At 43.0% G+C, this 15,345-nt stretch overlaps 1 protein-coding gene across 1 annotated transcript in view; it reads right to left on the minus strand.

Moving 5' to 3' along the window:
- Nucleotides 1–1,926: 1,926 nt before the first annotated feature.
- The window catches only part of SRD5A2 (steroid 5 alpha-reductase 2), a 74,649-nt gene continuing 61,230 nt past the window's right edge, over nucleotides 1,927–15,345 (minus strand). Inside the window, exons 4-5 of the mRNA XM_072634115.1 lie at nucleotides 8,383–8,533; nucleotides 1,927–6,108 (exon numbers count right to left, since the gene is read on the minus strand). Coding sequence (XP_072490216.1) covers nucleotides 6,042–6,108; nucleotides 8,383–8,533 — 218 coding nt within the window. The 3' untranslated portion in view covers nucleotides 1,927–6,041. The remainder of the gene's footprint in view (nucleotides 6,109–8,382; nucleotides 8,534–15,345) is intronic.

A 15,345-nucleotide genomic window follows, 5' to 3' on the forward strand; every position in this document is an offset into this window, starting at 1 on the left:
AGTAAATGGGCTGATTCAGTTTCCTGGAATGGTGTTGGTAGAACTGTCCATGTTTCACATGCATACAACAATGAGGTCAGCATAACGGCTCTGTAGACCTTCAGTTTGGTGGTCAATCTGATGCCTCTTCTCTCCCAAACTTTTCTTCAGAGCATCCCAAACACTAAGCTAGCTCTGGCGATGTGTGCATCAACCTCATTGTCAATGTGTACATCCCTGGAGAGTACACTACCAAGGTAAGTGAACTTATCCACAGCATTCAAAACTTCTCTATCTGTTGTAACCAATGGTTCCATGTATGAATGGTGTGGTGGTAGTTGATGGAGCACCTGTGTTTTCTTGGTGTTAATTGTTAGGACAAAATGAGACCAAGCAGCAGAGAATGATCCATACCTTGTGGCATCTCAGCTTCAGAGGCTGCATTGAATGCACAATCATCTGCAAACAGAAAATCATGCATCAATACTCCCTCCACTTTTGTCTTGGCTTGTAGGCTTTGAATTTGAATTGTATTAGGAAGATTCTGAAGATCATCTGACAGGATAAGGTACCAGACACTGAGGTCCTTCCTGGAACTAAACTGCCAAGTTATCAAACAATGCTTCAGAGAATGTAGCTCCAATGGGCTGGGCATGTTGTTCAAATACAAAATGTAAGCTTGTCAAAAAGACGATTTTTTGGAGAACTCATATGGGGCAGGTGATCACATGGTGGTCAGACAAAGTGATACAAGGACATTCTCAGGGTCTCTCTCAAGAACTTTGGAATTGATTGTGTGACATGGGAGACACTGGCACAGGAGAGTTCAGCATGGCATGCCCACATCAGAGAAGGTGCTATGCTCTATGAGCAAAGCAGAATTGAAATAGCTCAAAGGAAATGCCCAATGCACAAACTTGGAGTATCCACCTCAGATGTTCACATGGACTATTTGTGTCCAACCTGTGGTAGAGCATTCTGAGCTTGTATTGGTCTGATTAGCCATAATCAGACACATTGAAACTTGACTCTAGAATAGTGAAGTCATTTTAGTCCTCTTCAAGAACAAAGGACAACAACCAAATGGGCTGAATATCTGTTTATCAGTCTTATTAAATGTTTCATGTTTAAAATACATGTTAACAAATCCTTACGAATTTTTTGTTTCAAGAATTTTTTTTTGTGGTTGAGGAAATAAGTAACTGTTCTGATATCTGAATATCTGATATTGAATAAGTTTTCTAATTAGGACCCTGTTAATAATTTCTTTGGGGAGACCCTAGACATGATCCATACCTAAATTTCATTTAAAACATTATTTTCTATAAGACCTTGGAGTTGGAGCATACTGGACCAGAAAATCTGAGAAAAGATCTGAATCCTTTCTCTTTAGGTCAGGCTCCCCCAGAAATGAATCTGAATCCCTTTAAACCCAAAGTCCCATTTTGAGAAATATCCTTCCCTACCCCTCCATAGGCCGTGGATAACATATGGACAAGAATGTCAGAGGATGAAGAGACTTACATGGTTAAGATTTGCATCCATCAAAGAAGTACCCATATCAGGGTCCTTTTAGGAGGGCCATTTTAAAAGTTGTTTAATGGAGAGTGTTTTGTTTTCTGGTTACCAAAATACACTGTAGATATATTTGCGACAGCAAAAACTGAAACAAAAAACAGAGTCTCAGGATCATTTGGAAGTAGAAGGGATAGTAGAAGTTCTACACTCTAATTTGTTCATGAGATAATTGACTTACTTTGCTTTTCCTTTGGTGTCTGAGCTACACTCAGATTAGCTCCAAAGTATTTACACATTATTTCCAGAAGACTTCAAAAAGGGAAGTCAGATGGTAAGGAAAAGGAAGCCACACCAAAATAATCCAAAGTTTGTATTTGTTCTGGTGAGTTGGGGAGGCAGGGAAGAAAAAAGAATCTTAACTCAACAACCTTGAAATTTTCTCCAGAGAACTGTGCAGTTTTTTATTTATGCCAAACAAAATCACAAAACAGCAATATCTTTGAGACATTTATTATACAACAGAGCCCTTGTTTGCATGAACATTCCCCAACAAACAACAGTTTTTCCAGGTCCACCTAATCCTCTATGTTGGTGGACTTAGTTAGATTCACATTCATTTCTCAAGAGATCTATAAGGATGCCAGTCATTTGCTGAAATTCTAATTTCCCTGCAAGTTGCTGATGGGCACTTAATGCCTTCTGCAAAAGTCAATTCTCCCCAATTTCAAGAATTTTCTAGAGGCCCTTCTCCAAAAATGTGCCCTAAATTAGGGGTTCTTAACATGAGTTTCATGAACTTTTAGCAAATATTTTGATTAGCTGTATTTCAATAAAGTTGTTTTCTTTGTATTTCTATGGGTTTTATTTTATGCATTTAGAAACACCCTTCTGAGGAGTCCATAGGCTTCAGCCAAGGGGGTTCATGACATAAAAAGGTAAAGAACTCCTACTCTAAAGGAAGGTAAGGGTGCATGATCCTCTAAGGACCTTCCCAATTCTGAGATTCTATGATTCTAAATTAACATTTTGAAGAGTTTTGTAATTTGTAAAGTCCACCCCCAACCCCCGTTTGAGGAGGTGCTGCTGGTTATCTGGGGCAAGCAAAGTTCATAAGGGTATCTCTGTTCAATGCTTTGTATTAGTTTTATTTTTATCATCCACCTACTTGACCCATAATAAGTTGTGTGGTTCACAATGCACAGACATATAATATATATTAGTTGATTTGATCCTTACAACTCTGTAAGACAGGCAGGGCAGGTAAGCCATGTCATACATGTTAGCTCCCCTATGGAATATAAGTTTCTTTAGGGTAGGATGTCTTTGTATTCCCAAGGCCTAGCACCTGGGAAGAGGGACTGGACTTGTGATTTCATTGATTCAGGGAACTCTCCACAAGGAAATGCTCTGTACCAATTCAGGTCAGCATATCCTCTGCAATTTACAGTCTTAGAAAGTTGCCCTGGGGCAGCGAGGTGGCACAGTGAATAGAGCACCAGCCCTAGAATCAGGAGGACCTGAGTTCAAATCCAGCCTCAGATACTTGGCACTTACTAACTGTGTGATCTTGGGCAAGTTATTTAACCTTGATTGTCTTGATTCCATCTCCAAAAAAGAAAAAAAAGTTTGACCTCAGTCAAGAAGAGGTTTAGTGCTTTGTCCTAGTCACACAGCTAGTATATATGTTAGACACAGGACTTGAACCCAGGTCTTTCTGTCTCCAAATCTATTCATACTGCCACACTGTTGCTCATGGTTGTGGTTTAATAAGTGTTTGTTAGTTGATTGACTCTTCTCTCCATTTCTCCATATCCATTCTCCATCTCCATCTCTTCTTTCCTCCATGAGAAAGCTAAAACTTCAAAGACTTGTCCAAGGCCTTATAACTAACAAAGGGCTGGAGTCAGAACTAGCAGACTAGTCATAACTGGGACTTCCAAGCCTTGAGCCAACACTCTTATCTACTACTACTTCCCACACAAAAGTAAAGTAGGTAGTATTTCATTTGAATGACTCTTTTTCTCCAAAGTACTTTCCTCCTATTTACAGTACCCCAACAGTGCTTGCTAAAATGGGAAAGAGGATGTGTACTAGATAAGACAACTGGCATTTCTGTACTTGCCAGTCAGCCACTGAGGGTCATTTCTGGGGATTATCAACATCTGAGCTACAGATCATGACAATGTTGTGCATGTGTGTGAATGTGTATGCTTATGCATTCTGTGTGTGTTTAGAGGAGTGAGAAGTGTGTGTGTGTGTGTGTGTGAGTGTGTGTGTGTGTGTGTGTATGTATGTGTTTGTCCTTCGTTGCCGAAGAAGACCATGCCATCAGAGAAATAATGACATGACTTGCACTTGACTTTGTTTTGAGTAAGGGAGGGCTGTGCAGGTCACCAGCCTCACTTCTCCTCCAGAGCCATCTGTCCAGTGACCAGATAGTCATCAGGATGACTGGAGATGACCCAGGATGAGGCAATTGGGGTTAAGTGACTTGCCGAAGGTCACATAGTTAGTGAGTATCAAGTGTCTGAGGTGAGATTTGAACTCAGGTCCTCCTGACTCCTGCACTAGTGCTCTATCCACTGCACCACCTAACTGCCCCTAAAGGAGTAAGAAATGGAAAGAGAGATGATATCTCCAATTGGAATTGTGAAGATTCATATAGATTCCCAGGTCATGGAAGGAACTCTGATTTGGCATGAAATTGGATAAATGCCTCACATTCATGAATGAGTACAAGTTTCTCTCTGCTAAAAAATATCTAATTTATAGTTAACAAGAGTCCTCCTACCCTTCTTTGCAGAGGTGGGAGACAATGGGTGTAGAATACTGCATATACTATTAATCATTGTTGCACTGGTTAGTTTTTCCTAACTACTTTTTTATTATTTTATTTCTCATTACAAGGCATGGATTATAGTTAGATAGGAATGGTAGGGATATTTAGAAATGAAGGTAATAATAAAAATATTAAATTAAACATTTATTCATGTAAAGTAAAGTGGAGTAGTATTCACTATTATCTTCAAACAGATCAATGACAATCATCGATGGAGATATCCACCAATACCTTCTTGCATCATATCACCGTCCTACTTCACATCCTCCTGTAAAATTATGGCAAAGGATACTGCTAAGATGCCTAGATCCTTTCTATAGCTCTCTTGACATAGCATGGATGTCACTCACCTTGGGTTATCCCTACAATACCCACTGCCTCCTTTTATAGTTATAGATATCTTTCTGATGGAAGTGATTGAGGAAAGGGATATGGCAGACCTATATTTTATCCTATAAGCCTCATTTCCAATGAAATAACCCACCCATAGTTTACTTTAAAAGTTTCCTTTGGGAAAAAGTATGTTTTCACAGGAAGATTGGAGAAGGAACAGACTTGAAGACTATCCATATCTTGACATTAATATTTCTTCATTCTTCACTTCTGCCACTGTTCTTATTCTGCAGTTGCCTAGGACCAGTGTCATGTCTATTCTCCAAGCAATAGTCTATGAGTATATGTTAATTCAGAGAGTTTCAGCATCAGAGAGCTGGCCACAGGAAGACAACTGCTTTCATAGAACAGAAAAGGACCATAGAGAGCACCTAGTCTAATCTCCTCATTTTACAGATGAGGAAATTGAGGTACAGAGGTGAAGTGACTGACCCACAGTCACATAGCTAGCAAATAACAGAGGCAGGAGTCAAACTCAGATCTACTTGATCAACACTTGCTTCACTATGCCACACGGCCCCTCTAAAAGGAACCCATGAAGATTAGCTACTAAGTCATGAAGGGGCATTGATCTCCATTGGAGGAAGGCATACTCATGTCAATGAAATCATAGATCTTTGAAGTGTTAATGCAGTAATGAATGTGAGGTAGTGATCTCTCCACCCTCTACACACACACACGCACACACACACATACACACACTTTTGAGGGCACTGGGATCCCAAATGTTTTTAACTCTGTCAATTTCGCTTTTTAATTTCATGAGGAGAGCTGTTTGAGGTTGATTTAGACAATAAGTCTTTGCAGCTGGGCCATCAAGAGGATATATACATATATATACATATATGTGTGTGTATATATATGTTTACATATATATATATACACACACATATATGTATACACACACAGAACTTTATGCTTCAGAAGAGACTATCAAGAGTTTCCATTTGGGAAGAAATATCAATCAGACTTTGAGAGAAGACAGTGCCATCAACTTTGTCAGCTATTACAGAGTGGCTAGAAAGCTAGATATGGAGTTAGGAAGATTTAAGTTGTAAACCCTTAAAACACTAACAAATTTTACTGAACGTCTCTCAGACTCAGTTAACTCATCTGCAAAATAGTAATAGTAGTAGCATCTACCTTACAAGGTTGTTTTGAAGATCAAATGAGATAATACTTGTACAGCACTTTGCAAACTTAAAAGCCCTATAGAAAGGCTAACTAGTATTAGTAGTAGTATTTAAAGTATAACTCAGTTGTCAAGTTCAGCAGCTTGAAAGTGTTCTATTCTTTTCTATCATCTGTGGTTTTAAAATATGAAAGGAATCAGGGCTTTCCGAGACTTAGGGTAGTCTTGAAACTTCTTCAGATAGAACCTAGATGAAAAGAAGGAACATAATTAGTACTTTGGGTAAGTGATGGACAAGAGATGAATGAAGCATGCTGATATCCTGCTCCCTCATGCAAAAGGAGGGTGAATGACAGAATTAATGCACTCTAGCCTACCTTCTTTTATTCAAGACCCATTCCACAAATAACTGCCACAAATAAATAAATGCGATTTGGGATGTTATTTTGTGGAAGAAACACTGGATTTGAATTCAGAAGACCCAGATTTGAATCTAGGCGCTACCATTTCCACTGACTATATGACTCTGGACAAATCTAGATAAATCACTAAATTTCAGTCTTCTCATCTATAAAAAGAGGAAGTTGTATTAGACTAGCTCTAAAATTCTCCTATCTCCTAGGATTATTTAGGCCCTTCTCTTCTGCTTCGTTGATCTACACTTTGACTCTTGGCCATTTGGCTTCTTATAAACCAAGCCAAAGTAAGGAGAAGGAGAAGATAAGGAGAAGAGTTGATAAAATTCTCAGCTTGATCTAGATCAGGCAGGCAATAGAGCTCCAGATAATCATAGTACAGGATGAGCATAGATGCTATTGTAAAGTACATGAAAATTAAACTTGGACACCCTCTGCCTCCTCATTCTGCCATTGTCTTCCCTCCCTCTTTCTCTCAGGCATCAATGCCTTTATGTTTTCTCCTTTCCACAACACTTAAAGCCAACAAAAAGGAATGCATTTGAAACTTTTTTACACTATAACCAAATAACCTATAACAATTTAAAGTGCAAACTCTCTGGAAATCTGAATCTGAACAGGGGGTGCGAGTATTGAACAACAGTGAGATTTTGGTCAGTATCAGGAGGTAGGGACATTGTTGGGGAACTGGCAGTGAAAAGCTGTGTAGGAATCCTGAAATCACAATATGTGGTTGGCTATGTACTTAACTTACACCTAAGGCCAACCCTTATTTTACCCAGGACTTCCCCTGCTGAAATCCCAGTTCATCTCTGATAATATTTCATTTCTAAGTCAAGAAATCCTTCTAATATTGATCATAGCACTGTGATTCACTGACTTGAAGACAAGCTAAATCCTTAAAACCTGGGCTTAGGAATGCATTGCCCACCAGGGGCAATTCAAAAATCCTGGAAATGCCCAGACCTAAACCATCTCCTTTTCAGGCAAGTTTTCTTGCTACACTGAGCTGGTCAAAGAAGAAGGAATGAGTTATTTCTAGTTATTTGTATGAATAATCCAAAAAAAGGTCTAATTGATGAGTCATAAGGACTTACAAGTTCTACATGTGCTTTCCTATTTGTATGATAAGGAAAAAATAAGAAGCTGAAGGTACTCTGAATGGAGAGTACATAAACGAGGACAAGATAAAGCTGACTGGTAGGAGAGTTAGGTGGATTGCCATCAGCTAAAACAACTGAGTCACAGGAAATTGATTAGCAAATCAAGATCAGTTTAGAGGGAGCTAAGTCTTATCTTTGACCCTCTTCTATTCAACATTTTTATGAGAAACTTAATGAAGGCATAGAAGGCACACTTATCAGTTTTATTGATGGCTTAAAGCCAGTAAGTAGAGCTAATACACTATATGACAGAATCAAGATCCCCAAAGATCTCAACTGGCTAAAACCAATAGAAAGATGAACTTTAATAGTGATAAATATTAAGTCCTATACATAAGTTTTAAAAAATCAATTGCATGAGTGTATGATGGAGAGTACTGATTAGTCAATAGGTCATGAGAAATAAACTTATTACTTTTAGCTGACTGCAAACTCAATCAAAGTCAATAGTGTAACATGAATACCAATAAACTAGGGTTATCTTAAGATATATTAAAAGAAATGCATCCAACTTTTCATGATCCCATTCAGGGTTTTCCTTGGTGAAGGTACTGAAGTGGTTGCAATTTCCTTCTGCAGCTCATTTTACAGATGAGGAAACTGAGGCAAACAGGGTTAAGTGATTTGCCCAGTCTCACATAGCTGGTAAGTGCCTGAGGCAGGATATGAACTCAGGTCTTCCTGGCTCCAGGCCTAGCACTCTGTCTGCAGTGCCACCTAGCTATCCATGTGGGTAATGTGCCCATGTGCCTCAAAAAGATAAAGCTTTGTCATGCTTATTTTAATTTTTGTTATCTATATATTCAGAGAAATAAAAAACAGAGAAAGCCAAAATTTCCTCTCCCTGTCCTAAATCAAACCAAATATTCAACTTTGCTACTAAATAAGTGCATTTACAGGAAATAAATTGTATAAAAGAGAACATTTGCTCTTAGGGCTCACCTGTGATGTTGATAAGCTCGTTTTCCCAGAAAACATAAAGAGAAAAAGGCAAAGGCCAAGCCTGGGGGTGACCAGGTTGCCGTGGCATAGCCAATCCATTCCACAATTTCACCAAAATAATTGGCTCCAGATATGTAAGTGAACAATCCTCCTACATTCAGAAAATTCAAACATTCAGTCAGCATAATGAGTTAACACAAGAATTAGCACCCTCCCTCCATTTCAAATAGGCATAGAGGTTTTTGTGGTTGGTAGGTTGGTACACGAACTTGGTGATATAGCAGAGAAATACCCAAGAAGTGGCATTGAGGGCCCGAGGTCAGGTGTGATCGAGTGAATGTTCATTAGTAAGAGCTCAGGGTCACAGGGGAAAACCTTCAGTTCTGGGTGGAGGTAGAGAGTAGGGAACAATCAGTATGGCATGGAGATGGCTGGAAGTGTGAAAGAAGATCTTAGATTTCTAGTCAAACTATTCATTAGTGCCTAGTGACAAGAATAGGTACATTTAATTGACCAGAGTCATCGCCTCAGAGTGTGTGTCTGTGTGTGTGTGTGTGTGTGTGTGTGTGTGTGTGTGTGTGTGTGTGTGTGTGTGTGTGTGTGTGTGCCTTATGGCTAATGAAACTCATCTTAATCCTATAGATTAATATAATATTAAAGCTGGAAGGGACCTTAGATTTTTGGCATAAACTGTTTATTTTTTAGATAAGAAAACTGCAACTCTGAAGGGCTAAGTCCAGATCTCTCCACAGATCTCTGATCGCTAAAATACACTTTTTAACCTGAAATCTATCAGAGACCAGGCTGATTTTACCACCAGAGATCATGTTCTCTCATGGAATAGAAATCCTGCCTTTAATTGTTCCACAGGCTAGCTCTGATTGAAGTGAAGGCATCTACTTCAAACCATCAATCACCTCCCAAAAGGAAGGCAATAAACATTTAGATAGTACCTACTAGTGTCAGATGCTTTACTAATGTCTCATTTGATCCTCATAACAACCCTGAAAGGTAGGTTCCATTATTATCCCCATTTTACATTTGAAAAAACAGGCAAATAGAGGTAAAGGGACTTGCCCACCCTCACACTATTAAGTGTCTGGGATCAGATTTGAATGTAGGTTATTCTGACTCAGGGCCCAGTATTCTATCCAACAAACCACCAATCTACCTGTGTCTCAGTCTGCCTAAAGACAGAACAAGAGTCATACTTGTTTACTCTTATTTGCCAAAACTTTTATTATTTCTCTCCTTTTTCTCTCTGAGAAAGAGGCAGTATTCCACAGCAGATGCTGAACCTGGAGTCAGTTACACCTGTGCTGAAATCTTGCCTCTAACACTTACTACCTTGATGAAGATGGACTACTCAATTAATCTCACTAAGCATAGGGTCTAACAAACCTATAAAATCACAGAGCCTTGACCTATTGATGTTTCTGTTTCTGCCCTTTACTCCCTCTACCAAAATAAGTTTTATTATTTTTGTTAATAATTAATAAAACATGCATGCTCCCTTGCACAGATTAGAGTCCATGGAAGTTGATCTGGACTTCATTCAAAATCATCCTATTCCAGAGGATAACTGAATATTTTCCTAGGGAAGCACACACACACACACACACACACACACACACACACACACACACACACGAGTATTAGAAGAAAGGATCCATATAATCAAAAATACTCAAAACTTTTTGCAGGAATAAAAAAAAAAGTGGGTGGTCATCAATTGAGTAATAACTGGACAAATTGTGGTAAATGAATTTATTTGAATATAAATACACCATAAGAAATAACAAATATGAAGCATTCATTATCTTAATTAAGATAATTTATATAAAGTGTTTTGCAAACCTTAAAGAGCCATATAAATGCTAGCTACTTGTTGGGGGACAGCTCTGGACCGGGGTCCCCCGTGAGGACCGTGAGAAGCCTGAGGGTCCGAACCTGCCCCCTTGTGGGGTACTGGGATGGCCCTGGTAACAGGCTGGCTCCACCCACGGGGAGGCACTTGGGAGGAGCTCGCCCGCCCATGGGAGGTACGGGGGAGGAGACAGGGGATAATAAAAGGGGATGACCACGAGAGCTGGGGAAGAGGAAACACAATAAAGCTTGCTGACTGCAACTCCTTTCGGGTGCTCTGCCTGTTTATTGCCCTCCCCCAACCGGGAGAGGGACCGGAGACGTCCGAAGACCGGGGATAGGTAAGTAGAAGGCGAAGGCCCGGGAGTCGCCCCGGGCATCTGGCGCCCTGAACAGGGACTGCCGTAGGGAGAGGAGAATCCGCCTTGCCCCGCAGTAGTAGCCTTGCTCCGCTACTGCGGGAAGATTCAGGCAGCCTCAGTATTGAGAAGTGGCCTTGCCTCACTACTGCGGGAAGATTCAGGCAGTCTTAATATTGGGAAGTGGCCAGGATGGGTCAGGGAAATAGTTTTCCCAGTTTAAAGCCCGAAGATAAAGGAGTACTTGCTTGTCAGCTGTATAAGCTTTGTAAGATCTATGGGCTTAAGCCCCACATTCGGGACTGTAGAGCATTTGTGGAAAAGATCTGGGATGTCTCCCCTTGGCTAGAGCATTGTGGGTTACGCCCAGCTAAATGGGACATAGTGGGACAACAGATGGTTGCCTATGAGAGGGTGAACCCGGGTGTATTAACAGAGGAGGACTTTACGTTCTTTCAAGTGGTCACCGCACTTTTGTCCTCGGATCCCCGTCCCCCCTGGCGATCAAACGGCGAGACCCAGACAGGGCAGTCCCTTCAAGGGACGACAGAAGAAGAAGAGGAATCCGATGAGGATGATCCCAACCCCAAGCCTTTATATCCATGGGGTATGTTAAGAGAATGTGCAGGCAGGGACCAGGACCGTGGCCTTCAAGGTGGCGCATGGCTGAGCAAGGGGCGAGACTCTAGAGCCCCGAGGGGAAGAACAAAGGGAAAGTTTGATGAGGAGGGAACGCCCAAGAGGGAGTGGAAGGTCCCCTGGAAAGCCCCCAAGACAAAGGGAAAGTCTGATGAGGAGGGAACGCCCAAGAGGGAGTGGAAAGTTCCCAAGACAAAGGGAAAGTCCGATGAGGGAGGAACACTCAAGAAGGAATGGGAAGTCCCTGAAACAGCAAGAGAGGGCTGGGGAACTCGCAGGAAGAAGTTTCAACGGAATTTGGGAACTCCCAGTCCTCCCGAGGTCGGGCTGAATGCCCTCTCCTTCTCCCCAGCCGCCACGCCCTTGTCACAATCATCACAAGGAGCGCGGTCATTTACCTACGGGCGGACTGGGCCCTCGGAGCCTCACTCAGAGCCTATCCGCAGCTTTGGCGGAGGGACAGGAGATAGATTTAGAGGAGTGGGAGGGGGCCGGCGCTTACCCTGTCATTGTGGAGCGGGATCCGATGGGAAACGAGAACCGTTTCCATCGACCGGTGCCCTTCAAATTATTGAAAGAACTGAAGGAGGCCGTCTCCAAATACGGCCCTTTGTCACCTTATGTGAAACGTCTCCTTGCGAATACCACAGCCACTTGGCCGTGGGCCCCAGCTGATTGGAAGGAAGTGTCGCGGGCTATTCTTACACCAGGGCAGGTAGTGGCTTATGGCGCCACCGTTAGACAAGAGGTGCTCAGATATGTCAAGGAACACAATATTGCAGAGACAGAGGACGCTGTGAATATGATAACAGGGGCAGGGCCATACTCGCAGCTTGCTGACCAGCTCCAATTCGACCCCCAGGTGATGGCTGCAGTTCAGTATTGTCATATTAGGGGTTTTGCCAAGATTGACGCCCCGGGGACTATGAGGGACAAGTTGGTAGGGCTAAAGCAGAGGGCTAGCGAGTCCCCCACTGATTTTGTGAGTCGGGTCCAGCTTGCGGTCCGGCGGTCTCTTGGCTCGGGACCAGGAACAGATTCCCTGATAGCTCAGCTGGTCCGAGATGGCTTGCGTCCTGAATGCTCCCAAGCCCTAGTGGGCTTAGGACCTCTCGCCTCCCTCGAAGAGATAGTAGAGAGGCTGTTAGACATTCCACCTAAAGACACCCACCAAGCCATGGTGACGGCGGTGGCCCAAGGGGTGACTCAGGCCCTTCAAGGTACCAAGGCCCAGAAACAATGTTATCGCCGTGGCCAAATGGGGCACTTTAAGAGCCAGTGCCCTGTCGCTAAAATGGGAGCATTGCCCACTTGTTTTCGCTGTGGGAAACCAGGTCATATTGCCAGATATTGCCGCCCTAAGCCGCAGCCTCAACCATCTCGGTCAGGAAACGGGAAAGGGGGCCTCCCTCGGGGGGGCCCCCGAACCCAGAAACATGTCTTCCCAGTGGAGGCTGTAGGCCCTGCCCCTGCCCCCCAGCCCGGGAATTCTGCACCCCTGTCGTATCCGCAGCAGTACCAACAAGCCCTCCAAAAATTGCAACCCTAATATGCACGTCTACCACGGATTCCCCCGATGCCGATTTAGTTATAAGACCTTGGCATACTGAAGGGATCGACGTGCCCCCCACTCCTTTCCCCTGTCTGGTGGTGGGACCCTCTGGCTATGTGCCATTTATAGTCCATACTCAATTGTTGGCTAGCAGATCCTCTACCATTTATTTGAACAATCCTCATTGTTATCCCATAAACATTGCCCCAGGAACTCCCGTTGGGAGGGGTATCTCTCTGCCTTGGGTTGAAGAGTCCGGGCAGGAAACCCATCAAATTAATTGGTGCTCTCCCATTGTAGGCGATCGCCCCATGATACAGATTCTGGTTGAAGGGCGTCCAATCATGGGTCTGCTCGATACTGGAGCAGATGTGTCAGTTATTAATGCATCCCAATGGGACCCCAGTTGGGCAGTGAACGATGGTGCTGCTCAGGTTGCTGGAGTAGGGGGTGCCAGTTTGGCACTACGGGCTGCTAAACATTTGAATTGGACCTTTGAGAATCATCAGGGGTATTTTAGGCCTTTGAAATTGACCGGCCTTGCCTATGCCCTTTGGGAGCGCGACCTTCTTCAGCAACTTGGGTTACACCTCACCACTCCAGAACACCTTCAGTTAAACATGCTGGGGCCACTGTGATGGTGAGCAGCCCACCTATAACATGGAAAACCAAGACCCCTGTGTGGGTTGAGCAGTGGCCCCTAACCCCTCAAAAGCTCACCGCCTTACGCTTTATAGTTGCTTCCCTTTTGGAGCTGGGCCGCATTGAGCCCACTACAAGCCCTTACAATTCTCCTGTTTTTGTTATAAAAAAGAAAAATGGATCTTGGCGCATGCTCATAGACCTTAGAGAGATTAATAAATGCATGCTGCCTATGGGGGCGCTACAACCTGGTCTCCCTAGCCCTGCTGCGATCCCCTGAGATTTTAGTATGACAATTATTGACATCAAAGATTGTTTCTATAGCATTCCCTTACATCCACAAGATAGAGTCAAATTTGCCTTTTCCATTCCCTCGGAAAATTGCCAGCAGCCATATGAAAGGTATCATTTTACCATGCTCCCTCAAGGGATGGCAAACAGTCCTACTATGTGCCAAATGTATGTCCACGCCATCCTCTCCCCACTCAGACAGTGCTTCCCCAAGGCCATTATCATCCATTATATGGATGACATTCTTATTGCCACACCTAGTCAGGATTCCACGATGGCGCTTACTCAACTTATGGTCGATACCTTAGCTGCCCATGGGCTAACTGTGGCTCCAGACAAGGTACAGACTACACCCCCTTTTCAGTATCTTGGCCATGAATTGAAACAAGGACAGATTGCTCGCCGTCCTCCGAGCATTGATCTTTCTCAGCTCACCACTCTCAACGATTTTCAAAAGCTGATTGGCGCTATACAGTGGATGCGGGCAGTTACCCCTATCCCTGATGGTGAATTATACCCGTTGTATGATTTGCTGCGAGGGGATCCCGCTCTGCTTTCACCCAGACATTGGACATCCGAGGCCTTAATGGCAGCCAAGAGCATCCTCAACAGATGCTCCACAGTTGTTGTGGGGCAGGAACCCAACCAACCCATTTATGCCACTATATTAAAAGCCAGTACTTTCATTGGGTGCCTCTATCAATCACATGGCATTTTGGAGTGGCTGTACCCCCCTCGCAACAAAAAGGCCCTTCCACATAAATGGCGAATGGTCACCCAATTTTTTCTTTTAGGTGCCGAGCGCTGCCTATTGGCTTTTGGCAGATTTCCCATTTTGAATTTAGAGGCATCAGAGGAAGCCTTAAGGTGCTTCTCCGATGAGATTCCAGAATGGGCCTCTCTTTTATGTATGTGTAATACCATAAAGCTTCCGCTCCCCCCAGCGCTTAGAGGATGGGAAGTCCTTCCTATCCATATGCCTTTTACTATTGTATCTCTACAGCCAGTTACGGGACCCACTGTTTTTACGGATGCTACTAAAAACCATAGGGCTGCGGTTTATATCCCTTCCAGGCAATTCCTTAAGGTGTACACCACCGAGCATTCCTCAGCCCAGAAAAATGAATTGCTGGCAATACAATATGCTCTCTCAATATTACCTAATGAGAGCTTTAATCTTGTTACTGATAGCCTGTATTGTGCAAATGCTATTGCTGCTTTACCTTTTGCCCTCATTAATCCCCGTGCTTCAACTATAGCTCAAATCCTATATGATATTCAAGAGTCCATGTTACAACTCTCTACTCCTCTTTATGTATTGCATATTCGCTCACATATGTCCACCATAGGACCCATTTATCAGGGTAATGATATTGTAGATAAAGCCCTTATATTCCCTCTGCATTTAGAAGCACAGGCAGCCCATGATAAGTATCACCTATCTGCCCGATCTTTGCGACGCCTTTATGGATTGTCCAGAGAAAACGCTCGCCAAATAGTCAAACAGTGTATCAATTGTGCCCCATTTCGCCCTCTTGCCCGAGACACCGCAATTAACCCCCGTGGTGATCTCCCTAACGACCTTTGGCAAATGGATGTAACACATTTTGGCAA

The sequence above is a fragment of the Notamacropus eugenii genome, chromosome 1 (assembly GCF_028372415.1).
Source record: "Notamacropus eugenii isolate mMacEug1 chromosome 1, mMacEug1.pri_v2, whole genome shotgun sequence".
NCBI lineage: Eukaryota > Metazoa > Chordata > Mammalia > Diprotodontia > Macropodidae > Notamacropus > Notamacropus eugenii.